The 17493-nt window shown below is 36.2% G+C and overlaps 1 protein-coding gene across 2 annotated transcripts; it reads left to right on the forward strand.

Annotated features, from left to right (window-relative positions):
- The first annotated feature begins 8078 nt into the window (after positions 1-8078).
- On the forward strand, positions 8079-17241 carry LOC137952364 (uncharacterized). 2 transcript variants are annotated; one of them, XM_068799515.1, is made up of 5 exons: positions 8079-8277; positions 8903-9103; positions 9193-9408; positions 12024-15095; positions 16404-17241. In XM_068799515.1, the coding sequence occupies exons 1-5, from the start codon at positions 8259-8261 to the stop codon at positions 17015-17017; spliced, it is 4122 nt and encodes a 1373-aa protein (XP_068655616.1). In that variant the 5' UTR covers positions 8079-8258; the 3' UTR covers positions 17018-17241. The 2 variants fall into 2 exon arrangements, with proteins under 2 accessions (XP_068655616.1, XP_068655625.1); XM_068799524.1 differs by having other exon boundaries at positions 9196-9408.
- Positions 17242-17493: the final 252 nt, after the last annotated feature.

Below are 17493 nucleotides of genomic sequence, written 5' to 3' on the forward strand. Positions count from 1 at the left end.
ACAAATTTTAAACCCGCAGAGCCAAGAACACACGATCAAAGCTCCCTCATTAGACTCACTGGTCATCGTCAGCTATGAAGACTTGGACCAAGAACGGTATCTCCACTGCCCTAGTGTCTCAAACGGACTGATGTGCATCCAAAATCTTGACAAATCCTTTACCATCGCCAACCCAGCCCTTCGCAAATCTCTCCGTCTCCCACCACTTCACCGTCCATCACACAAGCCAGCTTCTACTACATCCCCTCCACCGAGGAATACAATGACACCAAAGAACGAAGATGTCGAAGAAGGATAACGCCGAAGAATGAAGACGACGAAGAGGGAAGACACCCTCTCGAATCCCTAATTCCCTACTCCTCGAAATCAAAGCCCGAAGACGGAACAAAGCCAAAGAGAGGAAAGGAAGACTAAAAGTCGAAAATATTAAGTCAACCCGAAATTGGTCGTTAAGTAACAAGCCGGATCGCGAGTAACCGAATCGAACCACGGTTTGCTTGAGCCCGACTCGTTTACTTAAACGAACCTGAACCTCATCTCGAACTCAGTTCGAGTTCAGGATTTTTCGAGCCAAATCGAGTTGGGACCGAGCCGAACTCGAGTTGTTCGTGAACCAGCTTGGTTCGATGCCACCCCTATCTGCAAGCACCCCCTGCACACATATTAATATAATCATATTTTATTTGTATAAAGATTCATGTATTTATACTTGTAAATAGTTGGTAAACCGAATAGAGAGTGAGAAACATACGTTTATTTCTAAAAACTTCAGAGATGGGGAGGGGGAGCACAACTACAAAGATGGGTAATTATATCATTTTCTATAAAAAATGAGAGCAATAAAATATAAAATTAAAGATTAAGAGTATTTTTTAGTTCTCTAATGGGGGAGAGAATTGTTTTAAAAAATTTCAAAAGGTTTAGTGCAGAAGGGAGAGTATTTATTACTCCTATGGCAAAATTTACTCATCTTGCCTCTTTTTGGGCTAGTTGTTTTGAGGACTATGGTGAACGATCTTTGACATAGAGTTTTTTTTTTCTTGTTTGCTTTGATGGTTTTTCTAGGACATTCAGACAATGTGCTTTCTGGCATGAGTTGTTTCCTCCCCTTTTTGTATGCGCCATTAGGATGGTCTTTGGACGAACAAACAATTACATTGCTAGAAAAATCCTATGGGGATTTTGGAGTTGCAAAGTATTATTAATGTACATCATTAGTAACTTAAAGTGTTCATAATCATCAAAATTATCATAGTGGGGGATCATGAGACCAACATTCTCTCCCTTTTTTATGGTGATAAATGTTGACGGAGAGTTGACTCCCATCCATAATTTGATGATAAAAAAATTTAATCAAGCTAACAATTATAATTTAGCATTTTAGAGGTTTTTCCTTCAAAAGACACAAAAACCAAGGTCTTTCCAAAGGAACTGACATATGCATTTCAAGACTTCAAACTCCATTAGTATGACCAATCATCTTAAAGAAGCACCCACAAGTAAAAAAATGAAGAATGGAAGTTTAAAGTCCAAATTATCTAGAAAATCTCAAGAACTCTATCCATGTAAGAGAGCATCCCCAAATCTTCAAAATTGAGGTACAAATGAAGTTTTTGGAGCTATAGGGTATATTGTGTTCAAAACATGTTTTATCGATGCATATCTAACTTTTTAACATGTTAGAATCACTTAGGATAATTTTTTTTATCATGCTTTGAAGCCTAGATTAAAAACCTAGCTTTGGCATGACCGATCATTGTTTGCTAAATGATCGATCATCTAGAATGTGCACTAGTTGTAAATATAAAACATGATCGATTAGATAGAACTTGGCCAAAATGAGTTGTAAAGCAGGATTCGTTAATCCCTTTGGACTAATCGATCAACCTTGTCCAGGCATTGAAAAATTATAAAACATGATCCATCGTACCCACAATATTGATCGATCATACAAAATTATGCCAATGAGGGACACAATGCATGATCGATTAGACACAAGTCACTAATCGATCATACATGGTTTTGCATAGCCAGGAGGACCAATGCATGATTGATCAATTGGGGGGGACTAATCGTTCATATTAAAATTTTAATCAATCAAATTGGCATAGGATTGATCAATCAACCTAAATTCTAACAAAAAATAGTTGTTACACATGATTGATTGATCATTACTTTCTGTTGATTGATTATTGAGTTGTCAACTTTTTGCAAATGATTAAATAACAACCAGTTTAGCTTGGGGAAGCTATAAATACCCCCACCAAATATGCATTAACATAGTTACTAAGCATTTATTTGTAAACCTACCATTTTCAAAGGATTCAATACTTGAAATTCATTTCAAAGTCCATTTCAAGAGAAAAAGAGCTAGTGACCTTGCAAAATTCTTATCTCTCTCTAATTTCTCCTTGCATTATATTCTATGAAGCTCCAAAATCACTTTCACTCGTGCTTCAAAGTTGGAGACTTGGAGATTCCAATGGAGAAGGTTGTCTCTCCACCAAATATAAGGGTGCAAGGTTTTCTTTAATTTTACATTTATATTCATAGGTTGATCTACGAGCTTAGTTCTAGATAGAAGAGTTTGTTATATCTATAATCTAGTTGTGAATCTTAGAGGAGATTATTGTATTCGTATACATGTGGCTGAAAAAAGAGCCAAAATCTCTTTTATGTAAATTCCAGCCAATAGAGCAAGTTAGTGAAATATCCCAAATAAGAGTTCTTGGGCAGTGAATAACCCTAGGAGAATATCGATAAAAAAACAACTTTGTGTTATTTGGGATGTATGCATGTTATACTTTATAATTGCCTTAAATTTCAAATTGACACACTTGTGTTAAAAAATTATAAAAATTCATTTACCTCCCTCTTAAGAAGCCACCTAGGCCAACAATAAACACTCATAAAGCATAAAAAATATAAGTGTAAATCAGTGTGTAACTATGAATGAATATTGAAAACCACCCTTGAGTTTATTGCTTGATATATTGATGGATTCATGTAAAATTTTGGTGTTTGATTATCTAATTGGTCAAACGATGTCAACCAATATTTCAAACGATGACCAATAGGAAATCGTGGGGTGATTCAAAACTAATCGTTCGAATTATGATTCGACCTACGATGAATGGAGAGTTGTGCAAGTGATAACTAAACGCTCGAATGGTGACTCGAACAATGACTAATAAAGAGACTCTAAGTTATTGGAACGATCATTAAGTACCATTCAAATGCTTGCATGTTAAGGATAAGACTTTCAGACAGTCAAGGAAGACCATTCAAATGCCTATTTTTTTAGAGAAAAAAAACCCTAATGACTAGTTATCTCATTTCAAAAATAGAAACTAAAACCAAAAACCACTTATGAGAAAGGATTAGAAGATGCTAGGGAAGAGGAAATTTCCAAAAGGGTATCCTTTGATGACATGAAATTAAAATTTTTGAGTGTGTTCTCTAGCCCTAAGAATATGGCCCTTGGAGGTAAAACATTGTCAATTGACAAAGAGAAAAAGCTCAATGATAAGGTCACCTTAGTGTTGAAAAATTGGACAAGAACAAGAAATGAAAAGTTTGGTTGAGATGGAAAGAAGCTACTAATGAAGAAGTGGTTAAAATTTTAAATAACTAAGTCTCATTTCAAGTTTGTAAAAGAAGAAGAAAGACATTAAGAAAAAAACTTCTTAAGGAGTTTGAGTGGGAGGGGAGAAAAACATGAAGAGTGGCTGAATTTATGTATGTCATGGAGATGAGAATGGTAGCAATGAAGAAAATCAAGTGAAAATACATGATAAGAGGATAACTTAAGAAATGACAAAGAGATAGTAAAAAGAAAATGATGTAGCCTCGAAGAAGGTCATGGAGCCTAAACAAGGAGGGAAAAGAAACACTCTTAAGAGAATAAGACCCCAATCTGTAGAAAATCACATAGCATTTACAACTTACTATGGAGACATTGCTAGTTCAATTCCACAAGAAAAAATTACCTCTAAAGTCCCTCAAACGTGCATATGATGAATTGCACGTATTTGTAAACTTTGAAACAATGTCTAATCTCAAGATCCCTCCAAAAAAGGCTATGACTTTGTTATGTATGTTTGATTATGTGTGTTTGCCTCAAAATATTGAGGGGAAGAAAGATAGATGAGTGTATGTTTTTCTAAAGATACATAAATTTATGGGGAGTATCATCTATGAACGTTGACTGTTTGTTCGAGAGAGCTTGAAATTTTCCAAGATAAATTCATGTTGCATGTTATGGAAGATATAATATGCATCATTGTACTTTTATGTTTATGAGAGTGTTTGTCATCATAAAAAAGGAGAACATTAGGAAGACACTGGTTTTAGGATTTCATTCCACTGGGTTTGGATGATAACAAACACTTGGAAACTAATCTTATGCAATGAGATGTTTTGGACTGTTGAATTTAGGATCCCATGATTAAAACCTCGAGCAAAGTAAGAGATGGAGAGGAAAAGAAGAAGAAAAGAGAAGAGAGAAAGGGAGAGAGAGAACCTTTAGGTTAAGAGAGAGTTTGGACGAATTAAGAGAAGGGAAGAGAGCTTGAATGGTCTACCCCAATCCAAGAGCCTCTATTTATAGTTTTTGAAGGGAAGTTATAATATCCATAATGCCCTTAGGGCTACAAATTTTACTTAAGAAAAGGCATAACTAGACATATTCTTCCTTGACTAATTACATCCTTGTACCATTTTTTTTAAAGTCTTTTTATTTACCATGATGCCACCTCTCTTGGAGGTGTGAGCCTTCCTTGGTCATGTGGGTTTTGGTCCATTTTCCAACATAGATAAAATTTAAAATCATATACAAGTTCTATAGCTCAAACTATTCAAATGTCTAGAAAAAGTGTTCGAATGATTACGTAAATAAAGAATGAGGATTAAAACCTTACCATTCAAATGACCACACTCAACATCCAAAACTTGAAGCAATAAAAAGAAGATTGTTTGAATAATAAGATGGGGGTGCTCGAACAATAGAAAATGGAGAAAAAACATAAAAGTGAAGGCTGTTTGAATGACTAATCGAACACTAGAGAATAGAAGTTGTTGAGTGCATTTAAAGAAGATTGTTCACTTGATTGTTTAAATGACTAGTTTAATGACATTATGACAACATGCGTAGAACTGATTTTTGGACTTCAATTTGGATTCTACCTATCTCTAAATTTTGTAAGTGACTTATCGTTACTTTCAAAAGTTCAAACCGTACATTATGATTATTTTTATGTAATTTTCATTGATTTTTTATTGGATTTTTTAAGTGAGAAAGGTACTTTTACAATACTAACGATCATATTTTTAAACATTGGAAGTTTGCATGTTTAAGTGAGTCTTTACACAATTTTGTTGTCGGATGATGCCATAACACCCACAACCCTCTCCCAAATTCTTTTTCATTTCAAATCTCTTTTGGAGATCATAATCTGGAATTTAAGTCTCATCTCTTTTGAGTTTTAAACACTAAGTACAAAAAATCATTTGTCTTTAAACTTTTGTTTATACTTGCTTGTTTCTTTGTTGAATTCATATACATTTACTTTCAAATCTTTTATTGAGGTTCAAAATTTCAAATTTGTTGTATAATTGAGTCTTTTCTCTCAAGCTAAGCAATATAGAACTTTTATTTTCATATTAATGATTACTTAAGCATCAATTTGAGGTAGAATTTGGGTTTCTTGTTTGTTAAAAATGGTTTGTAATTGCTTAACAAACGTCTATGGACCTTATTTTAAATTTGGCATATGATTGGGCTGAAATTCTAAGGAGCTCAATATAATTGGACTTTTTATTTTAAATTTTTCATTATACTTTTTTCTTTAAAGTTGAGCTAGTTCTTTTTTACTTTAAAATCATCAGTTGTTTTTAGTCGGTGCCTTTTAACTTGGGGCTCTTATTTTTCAAATCAGCTACCACATTGGGGTTATTTTAATTTGGGCTTATACTTTTGAAATCTTAAATTGAGTTTCCAAGTTATAATTTGACTTTGAAATCTATTACATTTGCAATTGAGGAGTAAATAATGAATAATTGAAGAGTAATGATAAATAATTTTTTATATGACCAATAATGAAGAACACCCAAATAATGAATAATTGAAGAGTAATGATAAATATATTTTTTTATATGACCAATAATGAAGAACATCCCACTAAACGGGAGAATTGAAGATGAAGATTTTGCACCTTAAAAGAATTTTCGCAACCCAAAGTGTTGAAGAAGAAGATATTTTTTTTTTTTTGCAAACTATAGTTAGCAACTCCAACGTGAGATAGAGTGTTGAATAAGTAAATATGGAAGAATCTTAAGTTGCTAGAAAAGAAAAGAAATTGATAATTTGACAATTATTATTCTAAAAAATAGTTAGTGAAAATAAAATAATGATCATATTTTCCTTTTTAATAACTATTTTTGGGAATAATAATGGTTAATTTTTTCTTTTTTTTCTTTTCTTTTCCCCGGGTTCCAACAGACTCATTCTAGGTTTTTGAGAGGGTGAGTTCAAACCCATCCTAAATCCGACCTATTCTCACCCTTATAAAATTTTCTTACTCTTAAAAGGGGTCCCCCTTCATATGTTTTCCTAACTTAATCAATAGTTATACATTAATCGATAAAAACAAAGGGTACTTTTCAACTTTGAATAAATATGAAAGGGATATATTTGAAATTAGAAGGGGTAGTTATCTTATAAAGGTGTTACATTTTTTTCTTCAAGAAATGAAGGGGGATAACTTTTTTCTATTTGTGGAGCCCACAATAGCCTACAAAAAAAGATGTAACCTCACATTAAGGTGGCCTCTCACCAAAGATTAGCATATTCCATCATACTCCATTTGTCTTTTTATCCTCTTATCTTTCTACAGATGGAACTAAAGATCAATAGAGAGATGAAAGATTAACCAACAATCAATTTGATGGAGATGATTAGGGTCACCAAGACAAGAAATTATTGGTTGACATTGGTTGACAAGAAATTATGATGAAAGTAACACATGATGTACTATTATTACTCTCACATTAAGTTTAAGTATTTAATAGAAAAAAAAACTAATTGTGTGAATTTTTTCCAAATTCTAAAATGAGTTTTAAGCGATTTTTGGGAAGTCATATCAATTTCACTGAGGTAGAACGACTATGGACATTTCGTCTCATAGCAGATATAACGAGAGAAATGAACAGATGAACGAAAAAGATTCAACTTCAAGTGAAGTTAATGTCTCCGACTTCTATGACTACTCTAGTGGAAGTTTACATACAATTCTTTTGATGTATTTTAGAACATCCGACATTTAAAGATGTCAATAAATTGATAAAAAAAATGGTTAAAGTCAATCGATTCTTATATAAACTTTGATTATGAAGATGTAATAGATGGAGGTGAGGGTGGACCTCCCCATTCTCAAGAAGAATTAGTGACAGGCCTTCCTTTTCCCCCTCTAGTCTATGTCATGTAACAAGTCTTTCTCCTTTTACTTTTTTTTTTCTTCTATTAATGACATGGAAATGAGAGGAGAGTGGTGTCATGGAGGCCCTATGCCTTCTTATCTTTGGTCACACAAATGATAGAGCCAAGAGGGAAATGGCTCTTTACCAATATTATAAGTATAGACATGAAAATTTAATTATTATAATTAGGACCCGATTAACAATCCAAATCATTGAGTCTCTATTCCGTTAGAAGCTCCTAAGAATCCTCAAAATTTTGCTAGTGTCCTTTTCTCTGACTCGCGAGTCAACTCGCCTTTCGGATGCTCCGAAGCGGGTTTGATGACCGAATTGGCCCCAAGTACTGGCATTGACTCCAGATATCTAACCCAACCCCACTAGGATCTCACCGTACTTATGATTACGGTAATTTACGCGGGAAACGGTGTGGCGCTCCGATCGACCGACATATCGCCGTTGTGAAAGGAGGAGAATAACGTCAAAGAGGTGGGCTGGGCCCCGCAAGAGATGGAGCCCACCGTAAAGCGGCTCACATGGGATGGCCGGACGGGGCTTGAGAAACTTGCCGTAGAACGTCGCTGTCTCTCTGTTGCTACGGCGGGCACTGTACTCCATTGCGAGTCTTCTCTTCGGCGACTTTTGGCACAGCAGCACAACAGGGAAAGCTGCAGGAAAAGGGAAGGAAGAAGCGGACGAGGAAAGAAATAGAGAGAGAGTGAGAGGTTTCCTCGCTCACATTGTTCTTGTTTTCTGGACACGCACAGGGGAGATACGTAGAGAGGATGATGAATCACCAACCAGGTCCCCTTCTTTGATTTTTTTTTTTTTTTTTCGTTTTTTTCTTCTTTTGGTTCTTATGTTTTTGACCCCTTCTGATCATTTGCGGTTCTTTTGGTTCCTCTGTTTCGTCTTTCTGCTTGGAGGTTGGTGTTCTCTAAAGGTTTTTTCCCTTTTATGGATTCTTTTTTCCACTATGGGTTTTTGGAATCTAGTTTCAAGAGCCTTGAGCTTCGTGGCGTTTTTTTGCCTTTGCCTATTCTTTCTTTCTTTTGATATGTAGGGTTTTTGCTTCCGGGTTCATTTGATGTAAATGTTTTAGCTGGTTTTTCACTGTTTTGTCGTCGGACTCAGAGTTTCAGTTTTGGACTTATGTTTTCGCAAGTGTTTGTTTTTTGGGTTTCTACTGATAAGAGCTGTCTCTTCTTTGTTGTGTCTTTGCCGTTTGGGAAGTAATGTGCCACTTCTTGGCCCCGGCTGTCGTCTTTCTGCTCTTGTTTATATTAGGAGATTTACTTTTTATGGTGTGAGTTCTTCGTCTTCTCTTGTTGTATGCTGTCTTCTTTGTTTTCTTTCTTGGGTTTTAGTTTTAATATTTTCTTTTTAAAATTTATAACTTCTAACATAGACGGCTGTTTGGCTATTTCAGAACATCATGGAGTCCATGTCTGTCACAAATGTGGCTGGAGCTTCCCAAATCCACACCCGAATGCGAAACATCGCAGAGCTCATAAGAAGGTCTGTGGAAAGATTGAGGGGTTTAAGATTGTGGATTCAGTAGAAGATTCTGATAGGAGCTATCTGACAGATCCGAAAAATGCGCTTTCCGACGATGATCGCAAGTCCCCCGGTAAGATGTCGTATTCCTTTCGCCAAAACTTCTGGCAACTGACTTATTCGACTCTCCTGTATCTGAAACAAACTGCTGCTTTTTGCCAGTAGAGTCTACTGCAGAAGGCTTAAAGAACGACAAAGTTGAAGTTGAAGTTGAAAGGCGAGTATCAAACAGATCGGAGGAGGAATTGTTTGCGGATGCTATCTCAGACTTCACAGATGCAGGTTCCAGCCCAATAACAGAACCGGTTGCTATGGGGCATCCTGAAGATTCTGGTAATGCTGAACCTGGTCAAGGGGTTCTCGACACTCCCACTGCCAGTAAGTTCTTGAAAAATGATGTGGCATTCATGCACTTTATTGAATTTGTAAAGAGTGTGCGACTCCTCTAAGATTACGACAATGCAAGGAACAAGCTCGGGAGAAAAGAGAAAGAATGGTGACTATAGGTGATTCGTTTGTTAGTGTTTTTCTATGTTGGTGGACATCATGTATTCAGAAATTCAGATGGATTTCAAACAAAGCAAATAACAAAACCTGGAAATTTTTAAGTTAAAAAGAAACTAGGAATTTATTTAACAATATCTGAAGCTGCAGAAAGTCAGTGGGATCCTTTATATTTATGACAGGTAGCTCAGCTATTTTTTTTACAAAACCGATATAATATTGAATGCATCATTTATGGCAACACTCTTGTCTGGTATCATTAATGTTCACTACTTCCAGGTACCTGGGTCTTGTCTAATATATCTGCTTAATGTTCCAATCTGGTGAAATGGCACATTTCCATTGTAGTATGATCTTTTTGGTGCAATGTTAGATTCATGCTGGATGTTCCACATATTGCATTAAATGTCTGTCCTCTCATGAAGATTTGTTTTATTGTGTTATGCTCGTGGCCAACTAAGGCCTTTCATTTGCACATAGAGCAAATAGCAATCTGATTTCCCTTACTGACCGAGAATTCAGTTACTTGGGGTAGACTGCATCAAAGCAGCCAACTTTGCTGTGTGTAGAAACCTAAAATGATTTTGAACAATTAAAATGATCTATTTGAACGGGTGCAATTACTTATGTTTTAGGTTTGCAAATAATCAAGTAAAAACTTTTGATCTCATTTAAAAAAAATGGAAAAGATTGGAAGAATTCATAGCGGTCATGTTCTTTATCTTAGCTAAGGTTGAAAGCAAATCACAAACCTTTGTCTTGGAGTAATATCTCTCTATCTATCTCTCTATCTAGGGTTTAGGGTTTAGTTAAAAAAAATCTTCAAAATCTCTACTCATTTTTGGCATTAAAATAATTCTCAACAATAAATCTTTTTTACATAATGTTTATCATGTTACACCTCTCATTCTTTTTTACCTAAAATCTCAAAGATTTGGAATCAGAGTGATTTTTAAAAAGGTTTGAATAGTTTTTGTATTGTAAACTTGAAAGAAAGAGCTTCTCTGCTCATGCTTTTGGTGGGCCTTGTTGAAAGGTGTTTCAGCTGACCCTGTTTCTATTGCAGAAATTTTATCTTCTTACCTTCTTCTGCACAATTTAAACTGTGTGAATTGGCATATCCATTATTTTATCACGAGCAAAGTCTGTCTGATGCAACCTCAGAGATAGAAAAGGAGTTTGGAGATAGTATAGAAACCTTTATGTGTGGAATGTATGAGTAAAAGATGTCGGCAGAAGTGGCTCATGATATTGAATAAAAAAAGTTCACAAAGAAAACATCTAGGAGATTGAAGATATTTGCAAGGAGAGCACACATGCAAAAAAAAAAAAAAAAAAAAAAGTGTTAGGAGTCCTCTTTTTCTTTTTCTTTTTTTCACTTTTCTTTAAATGATTGCTGTAGAAGCCCTTGACGCAATTAAAAAAGGTGTTTTAACCGTACTTTCGAAAAAAAACCTAAGGCCGTTTGGTCTAGTGGTATTCTGTTTACATTAGGTGCGTCAGGTCGCAACTTTGAATCGCGCCACACCCCTCTCAAAAAAAAAAAAAACCTTGATGCATTGGGGCATGAACCCAACACCTTTCATTTTCCTTTCTGATTATCACATTGAGAAATTCGGAAAGCCGAACTGAGCCAAATATAACAACAGTTGCATTGTCATGTATTATAAAATGGTCAAATAGTTGCTATACATACTTTGCAAAAGTGGAGTGTTTTGTTCATTTGGCCTTTTGTCTTGTTGGATTAGTTTGTCTTGCATGTTTTAATTTGTAAATGACTTACTCGATGGTTGAAAGAAGTGATTATGGGAAGTATGCTTCTCTTTTTGTCAGTATAAAGTAATCACATCTACCATAAAAGGGAAAGTAAGAAAGAGGTCATGCTCATAAAACCTGCTGGTTGACCTCCATTCATTGTTGACCACTGTCGTCAAAGTTTTTTGTCCTTTTGAATTTGGTTGGTGTTTAGTGCAAATTGACTGGTTTGCTGTTCAACCTATTTAACCTGTAGAGATTAAAACCTGCATAATATCTGCTGAAAGTTATTTGAATTGCTGATTTTTTTGTTTGTTGCTTGAATAATAAAATTTTGAAAAGATACTCTGGAATGAAAGCAAAGCTAGGAAAACTATGAGATGTACCTGAAAGACATAATGCACAGAAAGTGAAACTAGATTTTATGCATTGCTTTGTGGACTATGAGAGGTATTGCTTGTTGTCATAATTTAGCAAATTTTCTTGCATACTCTGATGTTTCACTTTCTTCTTACAACATTATGTATGCATTTATATGAAACTTCCCTTTGGATATGATTCATTTGTTTTCTTGTCACTTTCATTCTGTTTCTCCCCTCAACTGATTCATGTGATTTTAACAATAAATCATCTATTTGGTGCTATAAAATACTTGCACTCATTATTTTCCATGGCATCGGCTCTTGAATCATTGAAGTTGTAGCACAGATTTACTTCCTCATGTGATTCTGCAGACAAAAGCCTTCAATTGACCAATCCAACGTGTGATGACCAATTTTGGAGTCCTGATGCCTTGTCTTCGAGCCCTGAAAAGAGAATTCAATCTGTGGCTACCCTCAATGAAAGCGATAAAGTCTCCACTGGTCTTTTACTAACTGAAGAATGTGTCGCAGACACCAAGTCATTTGCAAGTGTTTTTATAAACAGTATGAATGTGGAAACTTGTCAAAAATTTCAAGGTTCTGAAAAAGAACATATGCCTACAACAATGACTTTACCTAGTACACCTATGAGTGAATGCACTGAGATGGGATGTGATGTAAATGAGAAGGATGGGTCTGCAAAAGCTGAAGGTTTTGCAGACCTTCCCCAAACGTGTGCCATCAGAGTGACAACTGCTTCCAGTGAAGGAGCTTTTGTTTGTTTAAACAATCAGGAGGATCAACCCTATAGCGATGGGCACCAGAGTCTCATGACTGAGCCTTCTATTTCTCAGCCAATGTCCACTGTATCTTCTAGCTCTCATCCTGAGTTTATTGAGACTGAAAATTTTTCTCATGTATCTCAAGATTGCATACAAGTTGATTCTAAGCATGAAGTAGATCTGGGGAATAGAGCTACTGATGGAGTCATTCTAGCCCAAGATTGCATAGAAATTGATCCAAAGTTTGAGGTGGATCCTGAGGATAAAGTTCCCTATGGAGGCATTCTGACACAAGATTTCACAGAGTTTGGTTCAGAGCATGAAGTGAATCCAGAGGATAAGGTTCCTGATGGAGGCATTCTAGCACAAGATTACATACAACTTGGTCCTATGAATGTAGTGAATCCTGAGGATAAAGTTCCAGATGGAGGAGTTCACAGGTGTGAAATAGATAAGAAGGAACTGGACTCTATGACTTCCTTTGCAGAGGAAAGTTCGGAAACTCCTGAGTGGCTGCAAAAATCTCCAAATGGATTCTCTTCTTCTATCAGTTCGAACCATGTGGAAGTTACAACTTGTGATTCAAGTGCTTTGGGTGATCATGATCAACTTCCAGAAGGCCCCCAAGTTGATTCAGCCCAAGAAGGTGAAGCTGCTAGTCAGTTTTCTGCAACAGAGTCTTGTCTTCTGGAAGATCTTGGACAATTGCAACCAGAGTTTCTGATAATGTCTCAGTCAATTGGAGATACTGCTCAGGCTCCTGAAGGAATCACACAAATTGATTCTTCTGGGCAAGTTGCAGCAGAGGAAGACATATCCAAAAATAAACCCACAGTTTGTGAAGAGCAAACACCAGGGGTTTATGTGATTTCTGGTGGTCTTGAAGAAGCTAGAAAGATAGAGTTGGAAGCAACTCTATTGCATCAAGTGCAGGAAGAGGTTTGTGAAGCTGATGGAACATTGGGAAAAGCCATTCAGGAGTCAGTTGACACTGATCAAAATGGTGCCAGTAAGGATCAAACAGATGACATGTCAGAAGCTGTGTCTAATGCTCTTACTGAAAAAGCTACAGAAGATAAAAAAACAATTCTAAATGGTGAATGTGCTGCATCAAATGAAGAAACTTCTCCAGTGCTGGTGGAGGAAGTTGTTTGTAAACTGGATGCCACCTTGGTAGAAGGTAGTGTAGGAGAGTCGGTTCATGATGTTCAAACTAGTATCAGTAAAGATCACACAGATGATAAATCAAAATCTGATTCTGGTGAAAGCAGCGGAATAGTTACAGAGGATAAAGAAGCCACTTTTAGTAGTGAGTGTGTCCAATTGAGCAAAGAAACTCCTCTAGTTCAAGTAAAGGAGGCTGTTTCTAAAGTGGATGGATCATTGGGAAAAAGCATCCAGGAAGAGTCAGTTTGTAGTGATCAAAGTATTTTTGTTAAAGATCACACGGATGGCAGGTCAAAAGTTGATTCAAGTATTACCAGTGAAAGAGCGAAACACAATGAAGAAACCACTGTAAATGGTGAATGTATTGAATCAACAGAATTGAATCCTGAGGTTCATGAAGTTGTTAGTGTTTACCAAGAGCGGGCAATACCAGAGGCCTTTTTAGTTTCTGGTGCTCCTGGAGATACAGATGCTGCTCAAGCTCCAAAAAGAAATCTTCAACTTGATTGTGCTGAAAAGGATGTACCTGTTTGGCAACTTTCTGAAATTGGGACTGAAGTTGGTGTGAAAGAACAATCAATGGAAGCAGAGAGTGATATAGCCTGTGCTGGTGTTGGAGAACCTAGGGAGATGGAAGTTCCATCAATATTGCTAATGCAAGAAGATGTCGTTGAATTAGATAGCACAACAGGTCCAATTATGCGGGAAGAGTCGCTTCAAAAGGATCTTAGTCATGGTACTAAAGATTATTTGTCTAAAAATACTGTTTCCGATTTGAATAACACCACTGAAAAAGCTAGCAAGGAAAATGAAACCACCGTACATGCTGAATATATTGGATTGACTGATCTAGGAAGTGAGTTGCATGATGCTGTTCATGAAAGGGCTCAGGCTGATTTAGGTGACTCAGTGGTAGGGGCCTATGTTCTGTGGGGAGATGAAGATAAAAGTGTTCTTTCTTTGAACAATTGCAGTTCAGAATTTGTGAACAAAGGTTCTGGAACTGATATCGAATGCCACGGAGATCTTGGAGTTGGTGAAGCAAAAGTTAACCCACAACTAAATGAATCAGTTCCCTTGGATACAATTATAACTTCAGAAGTAGCAAGTTCCAATACCTGCCTTTTCGACAATGTCTTGGAGCCTTTTGGTCATCAACATCAATACAGAGAAGTTTCCCTGGAGAATTTGCAAGAACTTGCATTTAGTGATTCAGTGGAGCCTTCAGTTGTAGAACCTGGAAAACAAGTGGAGGGCAGTAAGAATGAGAAATGTGTGACTTCAAAAGTTGATATAGATTCCTGTGTCCAGAGTGTAGTCTCAGAGGGGGGCTATGGCTCCAAGGACTTTTCTGAAGGAAATCATTTTTCACAAGAGGGGTGTGGAGACACTACTCTTAAGCAAAATGCAAATGCTTCAGTTGTGTTCAGTGATGCTTCTATAGATTCTATGAGCCAAGGTGACAGTGTGGAAGGCACTTGGGGCTCCATTTCTGGTAAGATTTTGTGTTGCAAAAGTATGTTGATTGTTCTTAGTGTTTCTACTGTTTCATTGAAGTGGCACATTTTAAAAAAAAATTCCTCATGCAAATTCTTCAAATTAACATGAAAAAATTATGGTAAATTTTATGTATTACCTTCAACGTGCTGCTGGAAACATCAGTTTAACATTTAGATATTAAACTCCCTGAAGCTTTGTTGGACTGCTTCTGGGATAGAGGAGGATTTTTAGTTTGGAAAAGCAGTAAAGCTAGGTCATAGATGCTGCTAAAGTGATTGGGCGGCTTCTACTAGGAAGAATTTGAGGATTCATGGCGGCACAAAATATTCATATACTCTATAAAATATTACACTATAAATGACTTAACGGGTGTATGCATTCTAAAAATGTTCAGAAATTTGGGAAATTGCATGATTTATGTTTTCCACTAGGTTGATGAGTTGATGTCTTCAATGTAGCAGTGTCCATGTGTAATTTATAGAATTCTTAGGAATTTTCTTATTTACCTCATAATTTTTTTTCTTAACCTTTTGGGGTGTGTTTGTGCCAATATGAAATACAGAACAAAAGTAGAAAAGGAAAATTTCCTGTTTGAAATTTTTTTTCTGGTGTATGCTTTTTTTGTGGATGGGAAAATTTTCACCCCAAGGCATCTTATTCTTCAAAAAATTAAAATGAATAGGAGAATGGGTTTTCTATTGCTCCAACAAGAGATGAGGGAAAAATAAAACAATAACCATTAAGTTGGTCCTTAACCATTCTTGCCTCTTTCTTTCACTTCATTTTTTGTTATTTATAAAACTTTTCCTTTTTCTTTCTGTTGTAAGCCAATACACTACTACTAATTTTATTGTTATTTCTTATAGCAGCATAAACACAAGAAAATTGGTCAAAGAAAATTGGTTTAAATGAAAATAGTTTTTCTTTCATTTTGTTTCCCTAGGCTGCAGAAACGATCCTTTAGCTTTATGTAATATAGACTTCTTAAAATGTGTCTCAGCATTTTGTTTCTTAGAAAGTATGTGTGAGAGTGCATACCTGCATGCATGGCTGCGTAGTAAGTGATAAGTCTCAAATAAATGTCTATCTCGTATTTCTTTGTGATATCAGTTTCTATTGCATGTTATATGCTACTCTTCGTGGATTGTTGTTCTTCTATTCCATTAGTTCGGAAAAATACTCAGAAGCCAAACATGTCTTAGATGGTTCTCTCTGTTGGCATTTTTTGTTGTGTTTTTTCTTTGTAATTGTAGTTTCTTGCATCTTTTATCTGGACATTATTGGCTATTCCAACCTCTTCCAGGTGTTAATCTGGAAACCCCAAAAGAAGAAGCATCAGCTGCCAATCTTAAGAAAGAAAGTAATTCATATGAAGGTCAGCTTGACCACAATGACGTTTTTGAACCTCCATCTTTTATGACCTTGGTTGATCCTCAGCTAGATGACAACAAGCAACTGGCCTCTTCGTCCACTGAAATCCAGTTGGCCGATAACTCCCAAAAACCAACATCACCTCCTTCCCAAGCAGCGTGGTTTCCTTCTGTGGTCCATGGTAGCAATGAATCACAAGGAAGAAAGAAAAACGAAGAGATTATTGCAAAGGTAGTGAATTGGAGTTCAGGAAAAACCCACACTCCTTTGAGAAGTCTGCTGGTGGAAGCGAGTGCCGAGAAGAAACAGCTTCAACAAAAGGTACCAACTTCACGAGAACACGAACCAGCTCCAGTACAGGACCACGACGGATCGGTGGGGAAGCCAGATTCAGAACATTCTGCAGAACCCAAGGCTAACATTAAAGGGGTGATGGAGGCGGAATGGAATTCGCCTGCAAGGTTACCAATCAGTAAAGCAGAAAAGAGGAAGGTGAGAGGGAAAGCTTACTGGGTCCCGTTTGTGTGCTGCTCCTCGGTGAGTTGATCATCACTCGGATCTCTCCTCGTTTGTGTAGTTATGTTGTTATGTAAATGTGAATATTGGCTATGCTGGTGTGTCTGTGGCTACAGATTAGCTACATCTCTCAGATAAATCATTTATTTTTATTGCTTGTGTTGTTGTCGGAGATATTTGTCATGGAGAACTGCATCGAGGATTAGTCCGTGGGGAATTTGGTAAATAATAATTCCTGTGTTTGTTTTTGGGTATAGGACATAATCTACTATCAGTTATTTGAATGAAAGAGATTTTTTGTTGAAACATCTGAATCTAAGAACAATAAAAGAGCTTATACTGAATAAAATTTCTTCTTGTGAGTACTTAATGATATGTTAACATAAAATCAATCTTCGCATTCATGTTTTGTGTCCAATTTTGACTATTTTCCCAAGTTTTTCTCTGAAATGTTTTTACAAAGAAAGACTATTTGTTCGGTATTTAATTAAATCCATCAGATCCGA

The sequence above is a fragment of the Aristolochia californica genome, unplaced genomic scaffold (assembly GCF_029961685.1).
Source record: "Aristolochia californica isolate CCGP_79_NKW_82.1479 unplaced genomic scaffold, dmAriCali1.0.hap1 SCAF_1, whole genome shotgun sequence".
Classification (NCBI taxonomy): domain Eukaryota; kingdom Viridiplantae; phylum Streptophyta; class Magnoliopsida; order Piperales; family Aristolochiaceae; genus Aristolochia; species Aristolochia californica.